Consider the following 24,089-nt stretch of genomic DNA (forward strand, 5'->3'; position numbering starts at 1 on the left):
CATCACTAGATACTGACATCTTCCCTAGTGATATGTCAGGCCTGTAAAGTCTCCAGTTTCATTTCTAACCAAGAGCTGTCAGCCAACAGCCTTGTCTTCAGTAAGGGTTCAGGTCAGCTAAGTAAGGTGGTGGAAATGAGTGAGGAGGTTCAGGTCAGATGAGTTATCAGACACGGCTTCCATTTGAACACTTCGGAATTCACCCTACTGCTCTCAGCAGTCTCATCATACAAAAGATAGGTGACCCCGATTGACCCATGTTTCACAGAGGAGGCAGTATGATGTTGCTTTTCCCCAATAATGTCCTCATTCCATCACTGGAGTATAGGTTAAAGGGTCTTTCATATTTCTGTCAGACCTTGTTCCAAACTGGCCTTTCTGCCTTCAAAAACGAGCTGAAGCAGTGCTGATTTATTTTTGCTTTCATAGAAGGATTGAACATTAATATCCTCCTTAGTGCTACCGAACTGTTCAACAGATTTTCTTTAAGGTTTTCTCATGTCATCCATTGCTATAGTCTTCTATGATCTGCCACACTGCATGCTATTAGTTCAATAGTGCATTCTTGCTTCTTAATAATATACCGTATTTTGACATACAGTTGCAAGAAAGAAACTGTGAACACTTTAAAATTAACTGCATTTATTCAGGAATGGTCCCTACATTTGATCTAATCTAAATGGAATAAACAGTCAAGGCCAAACAATGAATCATTCTTGGAACTAGAATTGTTTCCTTCATATATAACTTCATCTGAGGCTAAAATGCTGACTAAAATTCTAAAATCAGGACTTCCTTCTGTTTGAGTGTTTCTTTTGCTGACTTACATCTGTGTTTGGGTCATTAACTGGCTGCATGACCCAAGCTCTTTTGACTCTTAGATCACAGACTGACACCCCAACATTCTGCAGTAGAATTTCTGTCACTAAGACCACAAGGCACAGTAATATTCATTGTTGTTATGACTTAAATTATGATAAAATCAATAACAGATGCCCTTTATGCACATATATGATCATTCCAAAGGGTTCACAAAACAAAACCTTTCTGTACTTGATGCAACTGCCCTTAAAGTTTGGCTAAATCACAGTTTTGACTTTATCACATTAGCTTTTCTGATTTTTCAGCACGAAATGATTGCATCATAGCAGCAGACGCCTGATGTAAATCCCTGAATACAATCAACACTAAAAATATCTTTTAGCTCTGTTGTGTTTAAAATACTAATGTTGTTGAAAACCATCCTGATTTAAAAATACCGAACAAAGAATTGTCCAATTATTTTCGGTATTATTACAAAGGTGGACTACATGGATAAAGGACGTGATCCCAAAATGCCTTTTCATTCAAGTAATAATTTTTATGAGGAAGCTGGCAACACAAGCAGGGTAAGCAGGTGCATGTGTGAGTGTCCTTTACTGGGGTCCATATTCACAGTGCATACAGGCAAAGGAGAAACCAAGCTGAAAATGAACAGGACCACAATGAGACACACAAACAAAAACAAGACACTAAAGCATGCACAGGAAAACAAACACGCAGACCAAAACATAGACTGGGGACATGCAGGAGAACATGCAAATGAACATGGATGCAAGTAACAGCTAAGAAGCATTAAACAGAGGCAGGGTATGAAATGAGCCACAGGTGAGGGGCAGGGCAGAGTCAAGAACCAAAACAAAAATCAGTTGCTACAGACACAGACTAGGCTGGGGTAGGCACTGAAGAGAGGAAAGGCAGAGTGGGGACATTCTGATATACTTCTGCTTCCAAGCCGACATCTGGCACTTTAACCTCATCATTGCTGTTTCATGTCATTGTCCAATTATGTACAGACTACCCGGGTTGTTTAAGTGCTTGAATATGAGGAACCATCCAACACTTGCCCAATATGTTGATAATAAGCATTTCTAGGATCTAGAGACTAAACTAGATTAAACATTAAGGCCAGTATTTTTATGCTAATATGACTTGATCCTAAATTGAAGATATTATCATTTAATATAAGATTATTAAAAGAAATTAAAAGATATTACAGTGAAGTGACGCGACGAGGAACTCAGGATGCGGAGAAGGGGCACAATTAAACATACGCTTTATTTTTATACACAGACAACACACCTATTATTGCACGTACACTGTGCACGCCAACAAACACACTACGACACAGGAGATATATATACACTAAAGACGATCACACATAATACCAAACAGGTGGACGAGATGAGGGCGTAGCAACACGGACGAACACACACACGCACACATACACCAAGACGTTTGAGGAGGGGATGGAGCCATAACGTGACAAGTCTACCATTCAGAACTTACTTGGAAACACCTGTCTCACTCCCAACCTCTCTATCCACTTTTTAAGTACACCAGTCTTACAGAGGCATCTTATAAGTATACAGTTCCAGACTGTAGGAACTCTCTTGACATGCAGTTTGCTAGTCATCCCCTACCTCATTCATCACTGTTCAGTTTCTGACCACAGGACCACTGCTGATCAGAGATGATTTTGTGTGATGGAGTACTCCTAACACAGATATTTTTCCTTTGGGATGTTTTTCTCCATTTGGCAACAGATGGGCTTTAGTCTCTAACAATAAAACTACAAAGTGTTTAATAAATACATGTTTCTGATGTGGGAGGTGAGTTTATATTGTATGCGGATGTTAAAAATACCAATTGTTCATCTTAATCCTGACATGCATTTATTAATTATTTCAGCCACCCACAGAGCTAGCCCTTAAATAAACAGATAATTAAATGAATATCACAGAAATTCTGTTTAACTTTCATTATTCCCTGCCAGAGGTTTGAGAAGGAAAATGAACACAGAATACAAAAAAGAAAGTAAAGAAAAACCAAAAACCCTTCAGATGGACCCCCCAAAAAATACAAACACAATTACCCTGAGAATGATTCCGTCATGGACTGAATCAGAGATTATCTGATGCTCCTGACGTTGTTGTTTTTTTTTAAAGGAGAGCAGTCAGAAATTGTGATAATGATGTTTGCAGTACTGACTTGAGTAACTTTTCTATTCTAAAGAGTTTTTTTTTTTTACAATAAATAAGTCAGTGAATTGCCATGATTCATTTGTGATCTAGCTCTCTGTTCTATTTTGGATGTAGAGATGTTTTTGTAAAGTATTGTCAGTGGCCTGGAGTTACTTGTGTAATGTGCAAGGAACAGCATAATTAGCATCTTATGCTGTGACAAAAGGGCTTAAGGTTAGAATGACTCAGATGATAGCGACTGACTCCATGGACTCGTATAAGATGATGCATTATGATTTCTCCCCACAGCTCTAATGGCAAAACGGTCACCTGGGCACAAAACGAGCGAGGCTACCGGCCTAACCTGTGGAAGCGTATCTCCATTCACATTAAGAAGAAAGAGGAGACTAACCAAACGGCCATCATCAAGCCCTTCTCCAAGGGCTGCGATGTGCCTCCAAACTCGGGGGTGAAGGTCACCTATGAAAGGCCTCAGAGTGGCCAGCGCTACCCTGTGACATACCGCCCACGCACGCCCTCACCCCTGCCCACCGTTTGCCAGCGGGGCTCTGTGCAGCACTGCTGTGAGGGAGAGGAGGTCGTGAGGGAGCGTCCGCCACCACCGGTGGTAGCGCTCCCTTCATACCTGACGGAGCACTCTGTGTGTGGCACCCCTCCGCAGACCTCCATCATGGACCAGATCAGCAGCGTGGTGAACCGCTTCACGGCCAACATCAGCGAGCTAAACAGTATGATGCTGCCGGCTGGCTCGGCTCCACCCCCGGCCACATCCACACATGCCACTGGACCCCGGGCGCTGCTCCAACGTGAGAGTGCACGACCCTCAACGACGGTGACCACCTATGCAGAGGTGGTGGCTACAGCTAACGCCACCCCTCGCTCGGCGGTGGGCATCACGGGGGGTGTGGTCACAGGCGGGAGCAGCAGGGCATCCCCGGCTAGCCTCTCTGGCAGCACCTATGACTCCTTGTCTGTGGTCAGGACTGCCGAACTGGAGGAGCTGGCTGTCCTAACGCCCCCGTCCCCATTCAGGGATTCTTCGGTGGGCTCAGCCAGCAACTCCCCCACTTCTCCAGGCTCGGAGCTGGCCCTGTGTGAGTCCCACTCTCCAAAGTATGACCGGCTGATGCTTCGTAACTACAGCCAAAGCTCCTCTTCGCTATAAACAGCCTTGATTTCCAGGCAATTGAGTCCCATTCAACCAAACTGGCTTCGGCTCTACCCTTAAAGGGAAGGTATGAGGGCATTTCAAACACTAGTCTGAAATTTCTTCCCACTTTGCACTGTTATACTTTACAAGTTGGATTGGTACATCATTGTGTGCATCGCAATCAAGACCATACTAAGAGATGGTTCAGGGATGAAAGAGAGAGCACTGCATGAAACTGGTTAAAGGCTGTTTAAGTGGCCAAAGAACTGCTTTAGGTTTGAACTGCGAATAGAAGTGAGTGCAGCCTCCTCAGAACAAAGCACTCATAAGACTGAGCATGTGGTGCTTTCTGTCCTCGTTCAATTCAACGCTGAGGAGAGATTATACAAGCTTTTGCAAGATTTACTTAGTGAAAGGATTCAAAATGTTCATGAGTTCTTGAATGAATTGTCCCAGAGCAAAGTGACAAAGCTCATGGGCTTTTAGCTGATGGACACCTCTGCATGAAGCACATGGACAATAATAGTGGTAAGAGGCAACTGGGAGCGCTCTGTGGACCTCTGTGTGCTTGACGATCAGCCAGTGATCACATTCCAAAAAAATTAGCTCTGTAAGATATGACCACAGTTGATGTGATGTAATAGGGCATTGTTATATTTGTTATTTGTGTGTAAAGCTACACACTTGCACAGCTGTCTACACACCACAATGGCAAATACACATAAGTAGGAAGTTTTAGGATAACATAATAGCGGACTAACATTCCTCTCACTGGGAATTAATCTGTTGTTTTAGAAGTGTTTATTTGACTTTTATTTTGTTATTTTGATAGTGACAATGTTTTATTACAAACCCTATAAAATATTAGTTTCTTATTTAAACTATAAATTGAAATGCACTTACTGAACAAATAAATAAAGAGATTCTCACATTTTAATGTAAATCACAGGAGCTAAAAGCTAGTTAGAAACTATTCATGTTTCCCAATTTTAAACATTTAATTGCCCCTTTGCTATTTTGACAAAGAACGTGTCTTGGTAAAATTAGACTAAATTTGACTAAATATAACATATACATTGAGATTTTGTAAACTGAGATACCCCCGTTTATTTCAACTGCTGTCATATTTGAAAATCTTTGCTCAGATTTCATAGTGTTTTGTTCAAGACTACATATGAAGATGGTAGAATTTGTGAACACGTTTCACCTCGGTAGAGAGAGAAGTAAGACATTATGGGCCAAATTCATAAAACCAGATTTACGGTAATACATTTCTAAATGTTCTAAATGCGGCTTGCCGGTATATTTTACCGTTTGCGTGATATGCGGTTCTACCGCATTTTGTCCTCATTTGCATATAGAAAAAAAAAAACCTTGAACATGTCCGACGATAAACGTACCGGTAAATCGCTGATGTGGATTGGATTATTTTTCCTCTAACAATATTTGGTCACATATGCAAGTTATTAACAGAATTCTGCACCTGAACCGATTTAGTTAACTGACTAATGTATTTAAAAGGTACATTTTGGTCTGTGCAACTACAATAGGAGTCTTGTATACGAAGCTGACTTGTTTGAGTAGAATCTCAGAATTCCACGAACTTTTGCAACAAGAAATGCAAATTTGGGTGTTAGAGAGGAAGAAACTATAAAAAGATACAGATTGGTACAATTTTACTGCTCTGCCATGATTTAGAAGACGCACTGAAGTCATGAACTCAGCACAAACAGGTCATTTCTAGGATGTGTAAACATCCAGGGCTAGTCAGGAGCTCCACAGGTATCCTCCCACAAAGTAGGATTTTAAATTTATTTATATATATATATATATATATATATATATATATATATATATATATATATATATATTTAAATTTAATATAGACATATATATGTTGATATTTACAATTTATCAAAAGATCACAACTTAAGACCTTAAGACCTTTATCAACCGTAGATCAAGTCTTGCTACATATTAATTAGAACTACTTTTATTCACCAGTGCTTGTCATGTACAGGAATTTGATTTGGTATGATGAAAACTGCTCTGGACTTCACCGCTGACATAAATAAATACATGGAATATTTATGGAATATTATGACATGGAATAAATACACAAGGCAAGAACATAACAACACAATTTACTGTATGTAGCATATGTAGTGCAATGAGGAATAAATACATAAGGGTAAACAAGACTCAAATTACAATATGTAGATTTCAGTGCACAAGGTGAATTCACAGTTGTGACATGTAAGCTGTGGTTGTGTGAACTATGAGAGTTCAGCAGTGCAGGCTCTGTGAGGGGCTTCAGTAGTGATTACACTTCAGCGTTTTCCACCTCACCTGTTGTGTTTTCAGGGAAGGATGATGGACAGTTGAGACACAGAATAACTATATTCTCACATTCTACAAACACAATCATTCCATGTAACAGTGTCTTACATATTACTGTCTTATGAATATACATATTTTGTGCATTGCTTCCTTTATATTAATATATTCTTCATTCAGCTAACCTTAGGTTCTATAATCATGAATTTTGCAAATTTTCAATTTATTATCTCCATAGAAAAGTAGCATTGCATATAAAATCTTCAATAGAACATTTGTGTTAACAAGGTACATTACATTAGTGGGATGTTTTAATCATGGTTTAAATAATCATCATAATCAACTTAACACTTTGTCCTTATTGGATGATTAACACTGACGTAGTAAACCACGTTGTGGGCAAGCTTATCTGTGATATGCAGTAAAAGAAAAGCCTTCTGCATAGTCAGGTTCTAGATAGTTTTTAAAAAATGGCCCACCTAATAAACTTTTCAGATCATCTGTACAAAATGAAGTAGCATTGTTTGTTGACCAGTTATATTTGTTTATATCTTTTCTGATCACTGCTCATTCTTAAAGGGACCTATTATACCCCCTTTACCCAAGTCAACGGTTCCCTGGCATCTTATTGAAATGTCTATGATATGCTTTGGTTAAAACATCACAAGAATCAAACACCCTTCTCTTCCTGTCGAAACAGCTTTGTTCAGAACTAGCAGTGTAAGTGCCTGCTCCTTTAAATGCCAATAAGCCCCTGCTCACCCAACCCCTCTTCCGTGTGAATCTTGGGAGAAACACTGTTTGCTGAGAAAGAGCACTGCAACCACAGCTGGGTTCGAAATAGCCTGCTACATATTACTTGCATACCAATTGTGAACAAAAATAATTTCTTCTAATACGCAAAGTACACTGGATGATGTATTTTGATGACGTTCATATTCCAGTACATAACCAGAGCTATCTTTGTGGTGTACTGTATCGCATCATGCAATCTTTCTCGAGTGGGCAGAACCTTCATACATTCATGTGACCTCATAGTATGGTTTGTGTTTGTTACATACTCTATACTATACTGCATACTACTGTGGAGATCAGTATTCAATATACATTATATATTGAGTGCAGTATACAGTATGTAGTAGGCTATTTTGAATATAACATAGGTAATTTTAGCCCTTCTGTCTGTTGATAGACTTAAGATAGCTATGATTTTTTGGATATTTATATTTGTTTTGCATCTTGGAATCATGTAAAACCTTACATCAGGGATTTTAATCTCTAAACTAATAAAAATAAGTTCGCAATGTAAATCAGTGGAAAATACAGTTATTTCCCCCCATGGCATGGCTGTGGCCTAAAGGTGCTCTGTCTTTTTCTTTCTTCAGCACATACTAGAAAGAAAAATGGCACACCTTGGCAAAGATTAAATAGTTCTCAAGTTATGGAGATATTCAGATTGGGGCAGTATAATGTTAATAACTGCTGTCGTGATATAGAAAGGGGAACCAAATCTGAAGGTCTTGTTAGAGCCCATGTTTACTGATGTAGGCAGCCCACGCAAAAAAACAAACAAACTGACTGGGTTGTCTTATTTCACAGTTTGTGGGTTGGCACTCAAGATATATATCTGCACAAGCACTGAAAAAGTGAATTTTTCATAATAGCCTATGTCCCCCTTAAATTAATTAATAACCACTGATAACTATATCAGCAACTAACTCTAGGGCTCTTCTGGAAGAAAAAAACATTCAAGCTAGGGTCATATCATTTGACGTATTCTTGACACTGGTGAATAGAAATAAAATGTGCAGCAAGGTGTTTAGCATGTTGTAGCATGCTTATCATAGGGTTTTATGAATCTGGCCCTGTATAGGCTAAAAAATAAGAATGTCCTAAAGCAGTTAGGCTGATTTTATGATATTCGGTATTAAGGAAGCAATACTTTTGAATGTAGGACCCAATGAAGTAATGCACAAGCTTTCACTTCATTTGCACATGCTTAGCATCTCATAGTCCTTTAGGCACCGAATCTATAAAATCATTCTTCTTTTCAGAATTATGCATTTTTGAGTGTTGTTCAGTCTGATTACCTCTTGTGTGAACCATAAAAAAATGACATATGGTTAATTTTGTAAAAATGATTTGGACCAAACCAGATTATCCTTTAACAGGAGACCTTTTGTATCAGATTTCGATTAGTGCTCAGAGTTTTTTACCAATGGAGTGCACTGTGCTTATCTACAACCTGTAGTCTAACCAATAATGCGCAACCTTTGTTATTGAATGGATGTACTGTAATGAGAATTTACATCTGCATGCAGAACAGTACCAATAACTGAATCTGTAAGTGCTAACCCTTCTTGTCACAACTTTTGTACATTTTCTAAAAGTCTTTTGCATCTTTTGCTCTTTTTTTCCAGAGAATGTAGATAGCGGCTGTAAGTGTTATGTATTTTTCTACTCAATATTTGTGTTCATTTAGTAACATGATTGTAATATAATAATGATCATTAGTTTGTTAGGCTTTGTGACTGTGAGATGAATGTAGTTTGTAATGCCATTTCCAGTAATTTAAGGAGTCATTTATTGTGACTTTTTTATTCCGTTGCAGTTATAGGACTATCGTGTGAAAAATGGAAGTATGTGCTCAGTGTAATTTATAACTGGCTTAAATACGATTGCGGAGCATCATATTAGGAAGATAAATGGTAACTGAGATGCCCACTCGTCCAGTTTCCTTTTTCATTTCTTGATCCTCACAGTACAGCCACAATCGCATAGTAGTGGCTTAACCTAATCATACTGACTTCGTAACCTAAACCAATTAAACCTTCTTGCTTACTTTGCAGTTTTTAGCGAAAGTTGCGTTGGGTTCAAAAATGTCTAAGAAACATGGGGACCATCGAAAAATGTATGGGGAAAAATGACTTGTTTTCCTGTCACTGTGAAACGGTACACCCACGCACACACGGTTCCAGCTGGCTTTACTGACAACAGGGAAGGAAGTGTGGCGCAAAAGAGCGACAGCCAGTCACAAGTTTGCCAAACACATGCCTTGGGTGTCATTTACTAGGTAAGAGGCTGGTGGCCCATGTAGTATAGCATAAACGTTCACAGGATTGCAAGGGGCGTGACCGCGTAACAGCCTTTCAACAGCCATGCAGAACAATCGGAAAGAACATCTGTACAAAATTCTCGTTATCGGAGATTTAGGAGTGGGTAAGACCAGCATCATTAAGCGTTACGTTCACCAGACGTACTCGGCGAATTACAGAGCCACGATAGGTGTAGACTTCGCTCTGAAAGTTCTCAACTGGGACTCAGAAACCGTACGATTACAACTATGGGACATAGCAGGTAGGCATCACTGACTGGAGGAAAATCACGTCGCACACAAAGTTTTTTAGTCTAAATCAAGCGGTGAAGATGCTATCCTGCTACATTTGAAGGCTAGTAATAACACCTACAACATGTCAGATGTGTCAGCGCACTGTAGTCATGTAGGCATTTATATGAGTTGGTTGTTAAGAAAAAGTAAGTTGTTTACCTCCGAATGGTTAGGCCTACCTTTGTGGCTAAAAGGAGATATATTCGTTATAGATAACTTAGCCATAGTGATGGTTTTGGGGAGAAAAGTGTTTCCATTTGGAATTTAGATTCAGAGATTAATCCAGGTAAAGGAACCCTCAGACTGCATTTGCATCCTTCATTTTAATTATTTACAATGAGTTGTATGTGACATCCATCTCCCATATCTTTGATTCTTAGAACTTACTCACGTAAAGGTATGCCTGCTATCATATTAGTATTCGTGAGTAAGATTTACATGTCAACCACAGGGGAATCTTTGTGGGAAAATAACTGTGAATCACACCAGAGAAAAATGATCTAATACTGGACTCCTACTTCCTCCAGGATGTAACCCCTAAATATCACTGACAAAAAAAAAAAAAAAAAAGTGGTTAGGGATAATAAAATGTAACACAAGAAGGATTAGTAGAAATAGTGTCATCTAGATGCTAAAACGTTCCGTTTGGCTTCCAATTTTACAATAAATAAAATGATTAGTTGCTTAGTGCTTTTAATTGCTTATTAACATAGTTTTATGGAAGCTACACTATTTAATCTGAATACTCTGGGCTAATGGACACTTTTTCATTGAAATTGCACTACTGAGGTCCTTGTGGTCTCCACTTATACTCAGGCAATGTCATTTTCTCAGGAACAGCAAGATTCTCCGACATATCACCAGATGCTATTGCTCATATATGTAACAAGCTGTCTGCATTCTGAAATATCTTCTTGTTAGCTTAATAATGATGACCTGTGCACTTGGATCAGCATGTAGGTCTGGACCTCCAAAACAGCCTTTTCTTTTGTCACCAAATTGATTTAGTCAAGACATGAGCATTTGGGCGGAGGGAGGTGGGGGGTTCTCCAGGAGGGAGACTACACCGTCAACTTGTGACAACAGCACTTGGCAGGAGTATGAGGCTTTTAATATTCAAAAAAATATTATATTCAAAAAAACCTTGCATAATGCATAATACTTTAATAACTTTGAAATAGGCACAAAATAATTCTCATATCTGAGTACAGTAATAACCCTCTTTTAAATTTGATTACATGTTAAGCATAATGAATGAATGTATAGAGAAACGTTCCCACTTACAATGTAAAACAGTTAAATGAATAAGAACATAAGCACTTGAGCGCATGGGCTTACTCACTCTCTCTTTCATTGTCTCACGCGTCACGGGAGAAGGTCAGGAGCGCTTTGGGAACATGACGCGGGTTTACTACAGAGAAGCCATGGGAGCCTTCATCGTTTTTGACGTCACCAGGCCTGCGACATTTGAAGCAGTCACCAAATGGAAGGACGACCTGGACTCCAAGTTGGTGCTGGCCAATGGCAAAAGTATCGCCACTGTGCTCCTGGCTAACAAATGTGACCAAAGCAGACACCTGCTGACCAGTAGTGACCTCAGGGTGGACCAGTTTTGCAAAGAGAATGGATTTGTGGGATGGTTTGAAACCTCAGCCAAGGTAAGGGATAATAATGACACAGAGCCCATTGGGAATCTTGTATATGTCTCTGTGTGGGTTTTCTTTCTTTGTGTACTTTGTGTAAATGGGAATGGGGAAAGTTGGAAAAATTTTAATCAAATGTTCAACAGCATATTGCTGTCACAGATTTCCTGCTACTGTCTTCAAACTATACACATTAACAGAAGATACTGTCTCACTTCATCGCTTACAAAGGCAGTCAATATAATGGCTATGCATAAACTAACTCACTCACACATTTATTGTGTCACATGTACATGCAACAGTTTAAGTGCCAAAGGTCAAAATCAGAACTTAATCCATCCTTGTGCATTAACTGTAGATTTATAATATTTATGGAATAAATTGAGACTAGAATAATGTTTATGTATTATTAGCAGAGCTACTCACCCACTTACACATACCCATTATATTAGACACATTTTTGTATTGCATATCTGTTGCTATGCTGTGTTTTTTAGCCATCCTCTATCTCTTCAATAATGGCTTTTGACTAATAGACCACTTTTGGCTGGATATTTTTGGTGTGTAAAAACTCACGTGAGCTTAAAACTCACAACCATGCCACTACTCTATCAGTGTCACTGCTGTGTTGAGAATGACCAAAAACCCAAATAATATTTGTCATGCAGTAGTCATGTGGTCTGAAACTGACCACTGATGAACGTTGTTGGGGTGGCTGTCAAATTGTGCATATCAACAGATAGGTCACAGTGTGTATTTGTACAATTGTATATCTTTAATGCTCTTCTAAGACAGGTATGACTTACTTATGGTGACCAGTGAGTGTAGATGCAGGTGAAGGGTGAATGAGCTGACATCAAATACAAATTAACATGAGTTTAATCTCCTCACTAAATTAGGAAAACTGTTGTCATGAAACACATTATTTTACTCAAAAAACTTTAAAAAATAATTTAGATCAGTATACCTCAAAGTTAAAGAGTTTTATCGACACTCGAGAGGACCAGGAGGAGACAGTGTACCTCCAGTCATTCAAACATAATGGACCTCAAAGAGTCCATTCAGTGTAATGGGATGTCAGGTGTCCAGAACCACATCATTAGGAAAAGTGAAGGAAGCTACTATTAGACACCTATAATAAAGGTCATGAATATTCAAGCCCTAATTACACCTGACAGTCACACCAAGCATTGGCTGAGGTAAATGGACTGATCTGGGAGGGCGCTCTCATCCAATCTAATAGACAGATAAAAGACATTGGAAAGGGATTTATTTATTTATATAAATAAATGTATCTTAGGATCCCTTTTCATTGATCTGAATTGAAATAGCTAGTCTGAAAATGTTTTAAACCAAGTATCATGATGTCTGTTAATAATTCACAACTATGTTCTGAGAGAGGGGAAATAATTGAGGTATTATCTAAAGAACAGATGTGCTGGAAACAGATTCAGACTGTGTGAGGAAAGCTTTGTAGCACCATGTGTTTGTTGCTTTTTCTACTCTTTTGCATGTAATTCCTTATAAATCTCATGCATGCATTTTGCTTCCAATCATTTAAGGAAGATTAGCTTTCTAGATTCCATGAAATACAATTCCACTGAATACTGTTCAAGAATTAATCTATGTGTTGTCCCATAATATAGCGCTCCTTGTGATTACACTGACATAGCTTGGCAATACATACAAACTTGGCAGTAGAGGCTGGATTATGTTATGACAGAACAATCAGCGTGGTATACATGTTCTATGCTAACTTTTATCTAGTGCTGCTTATCCTATGCTCAACAGTGCTGAGAAAAAAAAAGTCAGATTAACACCCACAGTGTTTATGTAAGTCTAACAAGTCTTATATAAACATTGTAGGTGTCCATTCAATACTGGGGCGTCTGCTGGGTGTGTGTGTGTGTGTGTGTGTGTGTGTGTGTGTGTGTGTGTCTGCCAGAAAGTTTTCTGTATACTTATTGCAGAGTTAGCACATATGATTAGCAAAGGTGGTGAGAATATTTGGTCTCACTTTGTGGCTAAATAAACAAGACCACCACACCCATAATACAAGCAAGCAAGCAAACATATAAGACCTCAAGAAAAAAACCCTCTCGTTGTAGGAAAACATCAACATCAACGAAGCAGCAAACTTCCTGGTCAAACACATAATTGCCAGTGAGAGTGACATCCTCAAATCAGTGACCCCCGATACCATCTCGCCCCAGCTGACTCCGACCAATGAGATGAGCTGTTTTGGCTGTTTCAAGCCCTAACGGAGGGACACGGCCTTGGAGAACAGACACCTTCAGCCTCTGCAGATGAGTGAGGAGGAAGGAACGAGGGATTCACTTCAGTGTCCCCTTAACAGAAGTGTTTCTTTACAAGCCTCAAAAAAAGATGAGTGTGCAAAATTTTGGGTGTGCATGTGTGTTCATGTGTGAATGGAACTAAAAACAGGAACCCAGTTATATATGTGGCGGTACTTTGGGAGATTTCAGTGTTCTTTGGTTATTTATATGCAACAAAAGTGTAAAGTTGGCACATTCAGTATATTGTTAACTACACCGAGAGGCAAGTTCTGATGCCAGGAATATTTATTTCTAGCTTGAGAGAATCATTTCGAGGGATGTAAACATGGCAATATTTATACAGGTATTTTATTATAGATTATAAAACAGCCTGATCCATACTCTAAAACAATTGGTTACTTAAATATTTTTAGAAATTCAAACTTTTTAAATTTGTGTAAGGTCTATCCAAGATACTGTAGACGGTTAGAAAAGGTTTTAATCTCAGTGGGGAAAAAAATAGATTAAAACTAATGTCATAAAAAATGTGAGTAAATGTAGTTGACTTAATCTCCAATCCTGATCAATGCACTGTCCTCCCACTGTTTCTGTGTGTCTCTCAGCCCCTTTTCCATCTACTTTCTGTCTTTTCCATCTCTCTCTCTCTCTCTCTCTCTCTCTCTCTCTCTCTCTCTCTCTCTCTCTCTCTCTCTCTCTCTCTCTCTCTCTCCACCCTCTGCAGTGATTCACTGCCTGACTCACAGAAATTATATAAATCTCCCAAGAAAGCACTTACTTTGTTCAGACATTTTAACATGGATATTGATCTAAGTTCCTTTTTGGAGGCTACTGGGCGCCAACACGTTGCACTTTTATTTAGCATTTGCCTGTTATTGTCTGTGTGGGAGGTGTTATATAATTAGGAAGCACATTACGCCAAATGTCCTGTAGAATTTTGGCGAGCAAAAGCAATAATCAGTGTAATGTGTTACATGGCTATAAATGTGAAAAGAAATGTTACAATGTATAAAGTGTATTTTATATTTGGATGCTTTGGGCTAAATGTGGCCCGACCTGTGAGGCCCTCACAGAATTAACTGAAGATTTTATGAACCATTTAATAAGCTAATAAGACACTGTTTATTAATATTGCATGTTTGTAATGTGCATACAGTTTTGCTGTTTGAACTCAATAATTAAGCAGTTCCCTATTAACAAGAAATATGTCTCGGATTTTTTATCCTAGTATCTGTGCCATTGTGTTATACTGACAGATTCTAATCATGGTTCATGACTGCATCAGCTACAGTCGGAGAGGTATTTAGAAGCAAATGACTTCTTGTTATTGACATGGCGGTAGCGCTTTTCAGCTCCCCTTTAGAGCCTTTTAGATCATAGAGAGTGAAACATTATATGTAGCATGTAGCCAGCATAATTTAGGATGCCCATTAGTTCAGAGTTTATTTGCTGTCTTTTTTCCCCACTCTAAAACCCATGCACTGGTATACTTAATATGCACTGATAATGAAGATCCTTGTTAATTGTCACTTAGCTTTAAAAACTCCTGGAGTGTGGAAGTGTGGAGTTATGCAGCAGAGGAAGATGCCGAGTTTGTGCTGCATGTCAACATAAGCAGGACTGCTCTGGAGGGAAGGAAAGCCAGCGCTCCTGTCTAGGAGAAGAGTCAACAGTATGTTGGTGGACTTGTGCGGCATTTTAGCATATTACTCATATTCAGACCAAGTCTTCTGGTATCTCCATGACAACTGCTGAACAGGGAAGAACAAAAGCTTGTTTCTATAAAAGTTGCAGCTCGTGCAAGATCTGCACGGTCTTTTGTCAAGCTGAGTATGTTCCTGATCTTTGGTGTCACTGGTCACCTGGAATTAAAAGAGACCGAACTTTGGCTAAGTTATAATGAATTCAGTCAACCACTAGCATCAGTCACATAGGTGTAGGTTGCGGCTATACTGAATCATAATGTTGGTTGATTTCTGCAACCCTGAGACAGCACTCATGCCACACTTATGATCGATAGGAAATGTTCTTAAGTCTAAATTGTCTTCTGAGACACTTTATGGCTGAGGTTGCCTAGTTAGAGCTCCTTAGTGTCACATTATAGTCCACATGACTTTTGTCAAGAAATAACGATTTGGCTTTGGCAAGCAGGTTGTCTGTAAACAACTGGTCCTGGACCTGCTGCCAGTCTTACAAACCCCTTTAGTGTGTGCAGAAGCACATAACAGAGGACAGAAACATGAGCAAAGGGATTTAAAGAATCTCAGAGGAAAAAAGCATGCACACAAGCATTTGTTGATGTATGATAAATTGCACCATTTTCCAAGTGTTCACACCCTGATGCAAAAAGTCCCAGAGCCATCGTTTTCAAGCCTTTCTTCTGTATTAAGAGGATCGTTTCGTTTCTATATTTGGACACTAAATGATGCAATTACTGAGGGAGCAGTGACAGCTAGAGTACACACCCAGCATGTAGAAGGTCGTCCTGATTTAGAACTTCTGACAGGAGACACACTAAGCAGATTCCAACTCATTCCAACTATTACATCAGCTTCATCAGGACAACAGACAAAAGATTTGTTAAAATCTCCCTCATATTATGAACAAAGAAACTCTCACTTTTCATTTGCACCCTCTTTCCACATAACTACCTTAAACAAATTAGTGAATAATAATTGAATGACAGTAAGGAAGTAACTACTTGCATCATGCTGTGAAGTGTGAGACCTTAAAGCATAGGGGAGTCTGGGAAATGTGGTGAAAGAGGTTTGTATGTTTCTGAGATTCTGATGTTTTTTTCACTGTGAATTTTTTCTCTTTCTTGGAATGGTTGGATTATGTGATGATGTTTATTTACATGCAGCTGTTCACCCTTAATTTCACAATAGCCAGCTCCCCATCTGGGCTGCTACAGAAACAGTGTGTGTTGATAGAATGACAGTTTGAGACTTGCACAGGTACATATGTTGCAGGGAAAAAAAAAAACCAACAATGATTTGCCTCCCTTCAGCTCCCCTTAACACTTCGCATTATCTTTGCTAGAGAGTACCACCCACACAGAAGCACCCACATTGCCTGCCACAGAAAGACATCTACATACACACACACACACACACACACACACACACACACACGGAACTGATCACATCCACCTACACTACACACAGATATAGAGGCACAGAAATATTCTCAAGCCTCCCTTATTCTCTTTCTCTTCCTCTCTCGTACTTTCACACAGACACACACAGACACACACCTCTTACACCACTTCCACCTCTTTATCCACTGCTACAAAATAGGATACTGCTTTTGGTACTCTCCTCTCTGTGGCCTGAGTGTATGGTGAGAACACAGTACTGTTTATTAGATCAACCAAGGTTTTGCACACTAGTGTTTCTTGGTCTGCATATATGCATTAAAATCACAGCATGTCCTACATATCCACATACACAAACACACTTTGACCATCGTCTGCTAGTGCTGCACAGGCGCACATATTCGTACAACTGCACTCACCAAATGTTCCCACATCGCCAGCAGACACACTCCTCCTCTTTCAAAGACCCTTTGTGAACTTTCACTAGCGCCACCTATCTTCAGGACAATACGTGGAATGGAAATGCAATGCACAAAAGTGCAGAAACACACTAAATGTGCCGCAGAAAAGAAATTCTTGCACAGCAGTGGAGCAAATCATTGCCCACCACATCCTATGATGAGAGCCATTAAAGGTAGCAAACAACTTTACCGCCAAAAGCAAGAAAGTGATTCATGCCATCACGAACCTGTGTTCATATAGATGGAGAAACCAGCATGTCTTAGAAAATAATAAGGACATTATTTGTCCTTTCTCTCCAAGTGTCACTTGGTTTATTCAAATCTTTCTTTGTTTATTATCTTCCTAGGCCATTTGTAATGCTGCACACTAAAGTAGAGAGAACACATAACCCAGTAAGACTCCATGACAGTGTTGGATTAAAAAAGACCTTTGGACTTCTTCACTCTTTTAAAGTCCGAGCTAATAAAGCACTCCTGCCATCCAGAGTCAATGCTCTGGGCCATGCCACTTAACTGAATCTGTGAGGGCTCAAGAATGGATACTCAGTAATCCAACTGCGGATTGAACACGCCAGCATTTATATGAGTGCTTTAAGCACAAATCACTATGTAGCGTAGGTTAACCTTCTGTGAGTAGGTTTAATCCCACATGCCTCTGTTCTGTAGCTGAGAATGAAGAAGTGAACTTCTAGAGATTGGGAATTCTGCTTCATTCATACGATGGCAGGGGTTTGCCTTAGAAGGAAAAGTTTAGCTATTTTTCAACCTACACTTCATTAAAACTATTGATTAGTAACATTTATATTTATATTTACACATAGAATTTAGCGCTCTGGTGCAGCTTCTCACTGGACTTAAGCACATTCCAGTTGGGGAATAATTTAAGACTTCAAACCCCTCAATAAATCTCCTTTCAGTAATATGGGAAACGTACAGTATAGTCACACATCTTCATGGTTTTTATTCAGAACATGCTTTGAATGCTTTTAAAAAGGCATTCATTGGGATTTTTGAATGAATGCCCCATTGGTCTGTGTTTAAGCCTGGAGAAACACTGCACAGGAGTGCTAAATCTATCAGAGGTTGTGCTATGCATCATTACTAATGATAGGACAGATTTATTCTTTTCAATTTCATGTTTTGAATATGTTGCCAAATGATCTTGCTGTCATTAACAGCACAGTCCAGTCAGAGAAGCTCCAAGCGAGACTCTTCCTATATTCTCCATCACACCCAGCCAAAGCCTTTGAAATATGTCCCAATTCTAGAACACAGCTCTGAGGCATGTGATTGGTTTAAGGTTCAGCATATATTCAGAGGGTTCCGTATGTTTTCATATGGTTTTTCCTTCAGTTTCTCTTGCAGGCTCAGTTGACAATACATTGGATTTGGGTAAAAAAAGAAAGTAAAGGCGATTAGGTAGCGGGCTGAGGGTTGTGACTGGCTTAGACTGGCTGTGCACAGCCAGAGTCGTGGATTAGTGTGGCTCCCAGCTGGATTTCACAGTCCAATAAGAACACTTGGCACTGTGGTCAAGGGCTGCTAATACTAATGTGGACCGATTTCAGCAGATTCTTCGGCGTACTGCGCGAAACATAGTCTGGGTGTGATTGCAAGCCATGTGGTGCAGTAATTAGTCACTAGCTCCAAAATAAAAGCTTTAGATTGATTGTGTTGGGCTGATGCATCAAGTGAGAGTAAATGGACTGAACACTGAAACAATAAAAAAAAAACCTTCCCAGACATATATTAATATATTAAAACTAGTGTTAAGATAAAAAGGTACAGCATCTCCATAAGTATTATGATTTAAATGTCAAAATAGCAAACTCTTCATCTTTGAAGAGTTAGTCTAGTGCCTTTTACAGGAAGCTAATGAGTTTTTTTTCCTATTGCCTACATAAGTGGGACATTAGAAATAGGCATATGAGTGGCCTCTCAATGGACTCGACTTAATCAAGAACAGCGACAGCTGAATGTAGACCTCATTCTAGATGCATATAGCATGCATTTGAACCCCAAAAGAGCTTTTATGCTTCCATCTGTGCTTATCCAAAGTCAGCACCATGACAAGGACTGTGATCGATGCAGAGACTGAAAATTGTGTAAAAGTTTTCAGGTGAAAAAAAAGTCCTGAACGGAGCTTGGTAACGTGGTTCTGTGAGGAGCAATTTCATTTCAGCTGAACAATTCCAACAGTTCATTTCGGGGTGGAAAACCCTGTGAACGGTAACAAGAAAGGCACTTCCTTTATTTCTTAAAATACAGTGAAAATAGTTCAGAAAACAGTCATAAAGGTAAGAGCACGGTGTTCACCTCACTGCAAATTCACTTCGGTCTTCTGATGGAAAAAGAGTTTGACTCAACATGGCTGTCCCAGCTCATCACACAGCAGTAGCTGCTATTTTAGTCAGCAACACCGGCTGTCTGTAAGAGCGGCTTATTTTTTTAAATTTATTTATTTTAAATAAAAAAGCCACTGAATGTATCATCAACCATCCACAGTATTGCCGGTTAGGATGGCATCTTAGCATTTTAACCCTTCAACTGTCCTGACCCTCACCCCCTCCACGCACAGTGACAAAAATACAACTGCTTGCGGACGTGACCAAAGTATCTGGAGGAAGAGCTGCTTGCTATACTGGACACATCGGCAGAGTCGTGGCCTGGGATAATGGCTCCAGTATTGCACTGCGCACTGAGTCATCATCTCCAGTAAGGTCATTGTGGGTTGCCTGTGCACCTCCAGCGCACTCTTCCATGACACAAACGAGAGGCTGATCCTCTGCCCTGGAGCTTATGGGTCTATCTCCAGGTTATGGCCACCATTCAAAGCTTATGGGTCTGTCTCCAGGTTATGGCCACCATTCAGAGCTAAACTGCCATGTGCAGGACAGATTGTGCAGTTCCCCACATCCTTACTTGAACTGCTGTGCAGGGAAGAGGAGACAACTGAACTGGGACCAGCAAGAGTAGCTGAAATTTGTTTTGTTTTTTTAATCTTTAGGAACAGTGAAGGTGTTGTAATGGCTTTTTGGTCTGTAATTAAAAGGAAGACTCATTCTCACATCAGAGGAACTGAAAGAGACAAGCGTCCCCCCACTGTTCCACACAACGCTCATGGGCCTTGCCCTCCAGGCACATCTGATGTGAAGACACTTTAATTAAAAGTTAGAGAGGAAAATGAATTCACCTCTAAAACTGTGAGAAGGAGGTGCCCAGGAGCTCAGTCTAGAATTTAGTCAGGAGGATCTCTTCAGCAGAAAGATTTGCTGGGTTGGGTTTTTTAGGGAAATAAATTGCTCCCAGAGAAGAAGCAGGCGAACATCTCCTAACCCCAGTTTTGTTTAATGCATGTCCTAACTGGCCTTAGACCTCCCTTTCAGCTTGTTAGTCCATCTAACAAATCATTTATCTACAAAGAGGTGACACTAAATCCATGAGCACACACTGAAACATTGTGCTGTCACTCAAACATTTTTCATAAAGCTTACCTCAGCCAATCAGGTTGTACCCTGTTCCAAAGTGAATCATTGCAGCTCTCTCTCACTTCTGGGCATATACCTCATACAAACCATTCCGTTAACTAGAGTGATTGAATTACCTCTTACATGAATTAATCTCTTACATTCAGATATTCTTGCTCCTTCATAACATGAACATCTGCACAGATCAAACCCAGTAAGTTTGAATGCAACATATTTATATGTTTCTTAACAAAGTTATAACAAAGAAAGTGGTCTGGTGTCCTGGAGTTAAGGAATCTATGAATAAAATGTGGTAATGGAAGGATTAAATGATAATAAATGTTGTGATTAAAATTAATCTTCCCCAAAGCCTGAAAGACTCTGCAGTTAACGTCTACCAGACTTCTATTAAATTAAGCCCATGCACTTCTTCTCTCCCTCACACAACAGGACTAAAATGGGTCAACATGGATTATGTATGACAGTTATTATGGAGAGGGGTGGGGGGTGAGGGTCCTCACAATAATTAACCCAAAGTGTAATGGCAAACCCTACTTTGGTTGCACTGATACCCCAGTGCAGAAAACTATAATCTACAGTCATGAACACTGTGATGCTTTGAGTACGTGAGTGTTTGTGTTGTGGCCTCATTCTGCCACAGACACCTGACAGCCCAATGGTGCAGAAAAGAAAGGACACTGTATCTTCAGGTTGTGCTTCAGAGCACAACACACACACACACACACAAACTTAGCTTTTCCCACTAGGCAAGACAGGCTGACATTTGTCCATGTTTCAGACTCCTCACAGTCATTGAGAGACTGCAAAGATTCTGTAGAACAGAGCAGACAAAGAGAAGAATATGAATGCAAAGTGCTGGGAAACCATGATCTGTGGCATCGAGTGTACCAGCAGCAACTAAAATTCCGATGTGCTGTATTAAGAACTACAGAAACTGACCACACACACACACACACACACACACACACACACACACACACACACACACACATAGAAAGGCGGAAGCTGTGATTTTTCGAGCTCCTGTTGCCACGGCGACAGGCCAGCGTGATTGACTGACCCACACCTGAAAAGCTGGAGTCATTATTTTTATGGGACCCGTGGGAGACGTAGGCCCGGGGGTAGTGGTTACGCGAGCGACTGTTCACCGTGACGTTCTCAAGGTCAGTTCAAAAATACCGGCGCAATTAGAGGCGTCTCCCGCAAGACAAGACGTGCTGTTGCCTCCGTCGGCACAGCACATTAATGTATGCAAATTAAGGCCACAGGAAATGTGGAAATGATTCGAAGATTAGATGATAAATCTGTTCTTCAGAGGGACGTGTGCTTACCGGCTGCTTTTCAAGCTCTAAAATAATTTCTCATCATGTGACTCATCGACCACGGGCTTAGATAAAATGGTTCTCTCTGGGGAGAAGCCACGGATTTTCATTAAATATATGGACTGGATTATTCTGAACAATCATAAACATACATGCGTATACGAACTCGTGCCAAGTTCCTTGACCTTACTGGTGTCCTTTAAACAAACTGGAGGAGAAAAAAAACAAAAAACTCCATGACGGGATTGTCTGGGGATGAGCTCCGCGAGGATAATACATCCCATAACCTCACATCAGCATGCGGTACATTAAAAAAAAAAAACACAACGTCGGAATCTCGGCATCACCAAGGCCACCCGTTGACATGCCTGGCCAAATGAAAGGCACGTAGCCCAACGGCGCAGACAGAGGGCTGTCTGTGGAGGGATACAATAGACAGGCAGGGAGCTGACGCACTCTAGCCTGAGGTTCAAACCCCTCCGTTCCCTCTCTGGATCATGTGAACGGCACATGGCCGAGCCCTGTGATACTTAGTCCCTCCTCTCCTGGGAGCAGGCTGCGAACGACTTTGGAAAGCCATTGCGGATATATTGGTTGCTGACATTTGCGAGATATTTTACAGCCCTTTAATTAATCAAAGAAATGGTTTTTAAAAAAGTGGAGGTGTTTTTAAGACTAATTATGAGTAAACTAAGAAATACTTAGTTACTTAGACTACAGTGTTATACAGATTTGAATCCACATAATGTTTCCAGTTCATGTAAATTATTGTTTTAACATGCGGTCTGTTTTTACTAGGCTACATTCGTCAAAACACCATAAGAAACAGCTTTACTACCAGCATGGGTTCAATACAGTATCACATCGCCACCGAGTGGATAAGAGATGCAATGTACAGATGTCAAATTGGGAAGTAAGACGTTCCAGAGCAGCTCTAGCGTACTATACACGTACGTACAACATAATCATTACCATAATATGACATAACATTACATAGTTCCATACAATAATATCTATGATTTTCTAAATTCAGCTACCCATAAATATAGGGTTGTGGGTGTGATGGCCTTCAATTTCCACAAGTATAAAGCAATGTTTTAATTACTAATTGCTATTGAATAACTAATCCATGTTTCAATCTGTTATTTTACACTATTTATTACTATGATTAATGCCTGGTCAAAAGTATATGTACACTCCTAATTATTGAGTTCAGGTTTTTCAGCCACACCAATTACTAACAGATGTTTAAAATCAGGCACATAGCCATGCAAGTTGCATATACAAACATTGACAGTAGAATTAGTTGTACTGAAGACCTCAGAGAATTCAAACATGCCACGGACATAGGATTACACCACTGCCACATTCCAGTTTGTGAAATTTCTGCTCTGGTGGACTAAGCGGTACTGTGAGGATGCATCTAGGAGCTGCAATAGTTCTGCCATGAAACTGTAGGCAATGCAAACTCACAGGCTGTTAAGTACTGAAGCACAGAGCATGCAGAAATCACATATCCTCCGTTTTATCCCTCACTGCAGTTACAAACTGCCTCTGGAAGTAACATCAGCACAAGAACTTTGTGTTGAGAGCTTTCTGAAATGGCTTTCTATGTCCAAGCAGCTGTGCACAAAGTCTGAGATCTCTGTGCACAAAGTGTTTGTTGGCTGGAGTGGCCTAAGGGAACATACACTACTGCCCATTGTTTTGCAATGACATAAACAAGCTCAATACAGGAATGATGTGCAAGAGTCCAAATACTTTTGTGTTTAATTTGGTCTAAATTTACCCTCCACTCAGTGTAGATCAGTAATTTTTTTTTTTTTTTGAAAGGGTAATATTTGGTTTTTGTGCAACTTGTGTTAACTTTTCTGTTAGTTTGCACC

General features: G+C 39.8%; 2 protein-coding genes across 5 annotated transcripts in view; both read left to right on the plus strand.

Moving 5' to 3' along the window:
* The window catches only part of grm5a (glutamate receptor, metabotropic 5a), a 33,451-nt gene extending 24,149 nt beyond the window's left edge, over nt 1-9,302 (plus strand). For 3 of the 4 annotated variants that reach the window (XM_081701888.1, XM_027016965.3, XM_081701889.1), the window contains exon 9: nt 3,312-9,302. In XM_081701888.1, coding sequence (XP_081558014.1) covers nt 3,312-4,188 — 877 coding nt within the window. In that variant the 3' untranslated portion in view covers nt 4,189-9,302. The remainder of the gene's footprint in view (nt 1-3,311) is intronic. The other variant, XR_014118578.1, reaches the window with a different exon arrangement.
* Nucleotides 9,303-9,597: 295 nt separating this feature from the next.
* On the plus strand, nt 9,598-15,039 carry rab38b (RAB38b, member of RAS oncogene family). The gene is made up of 3 exons (XM_027016996.3): nt 9,598-9,867; nt 11,276-11,556; nt 13,650-15,039. Exons 1-3 carry the CDS (start codon nt 9,669-9,671, stop codon nt 13,800-13,802), a joined length of 633 nt encoding a protein of 210 aa, XP_026872797.1. The 5' UTR covers nt 9,598-9,668; the 3' UTR covers nt 13,803-15,039.
* Nucleotides 15,040-24,089: the final 9,050 nt, after the last annotated feature.

Source organism: Electrophorus electricus, chromosome 19, assembly GCF_041902795.1.
Source record: "Electrophorus electricus isolate QZ-2024a chromosome 19, ASM4190279v1, whole genome shotgun sequence".
Taxonomy (NCBI): domain Eukaryota; kingdom Metazoa; phylum Chordata; class Actinopteri; order Gymnotiformes; family Gymnotidae; genus Electrophorus; species Electrophorus electricus.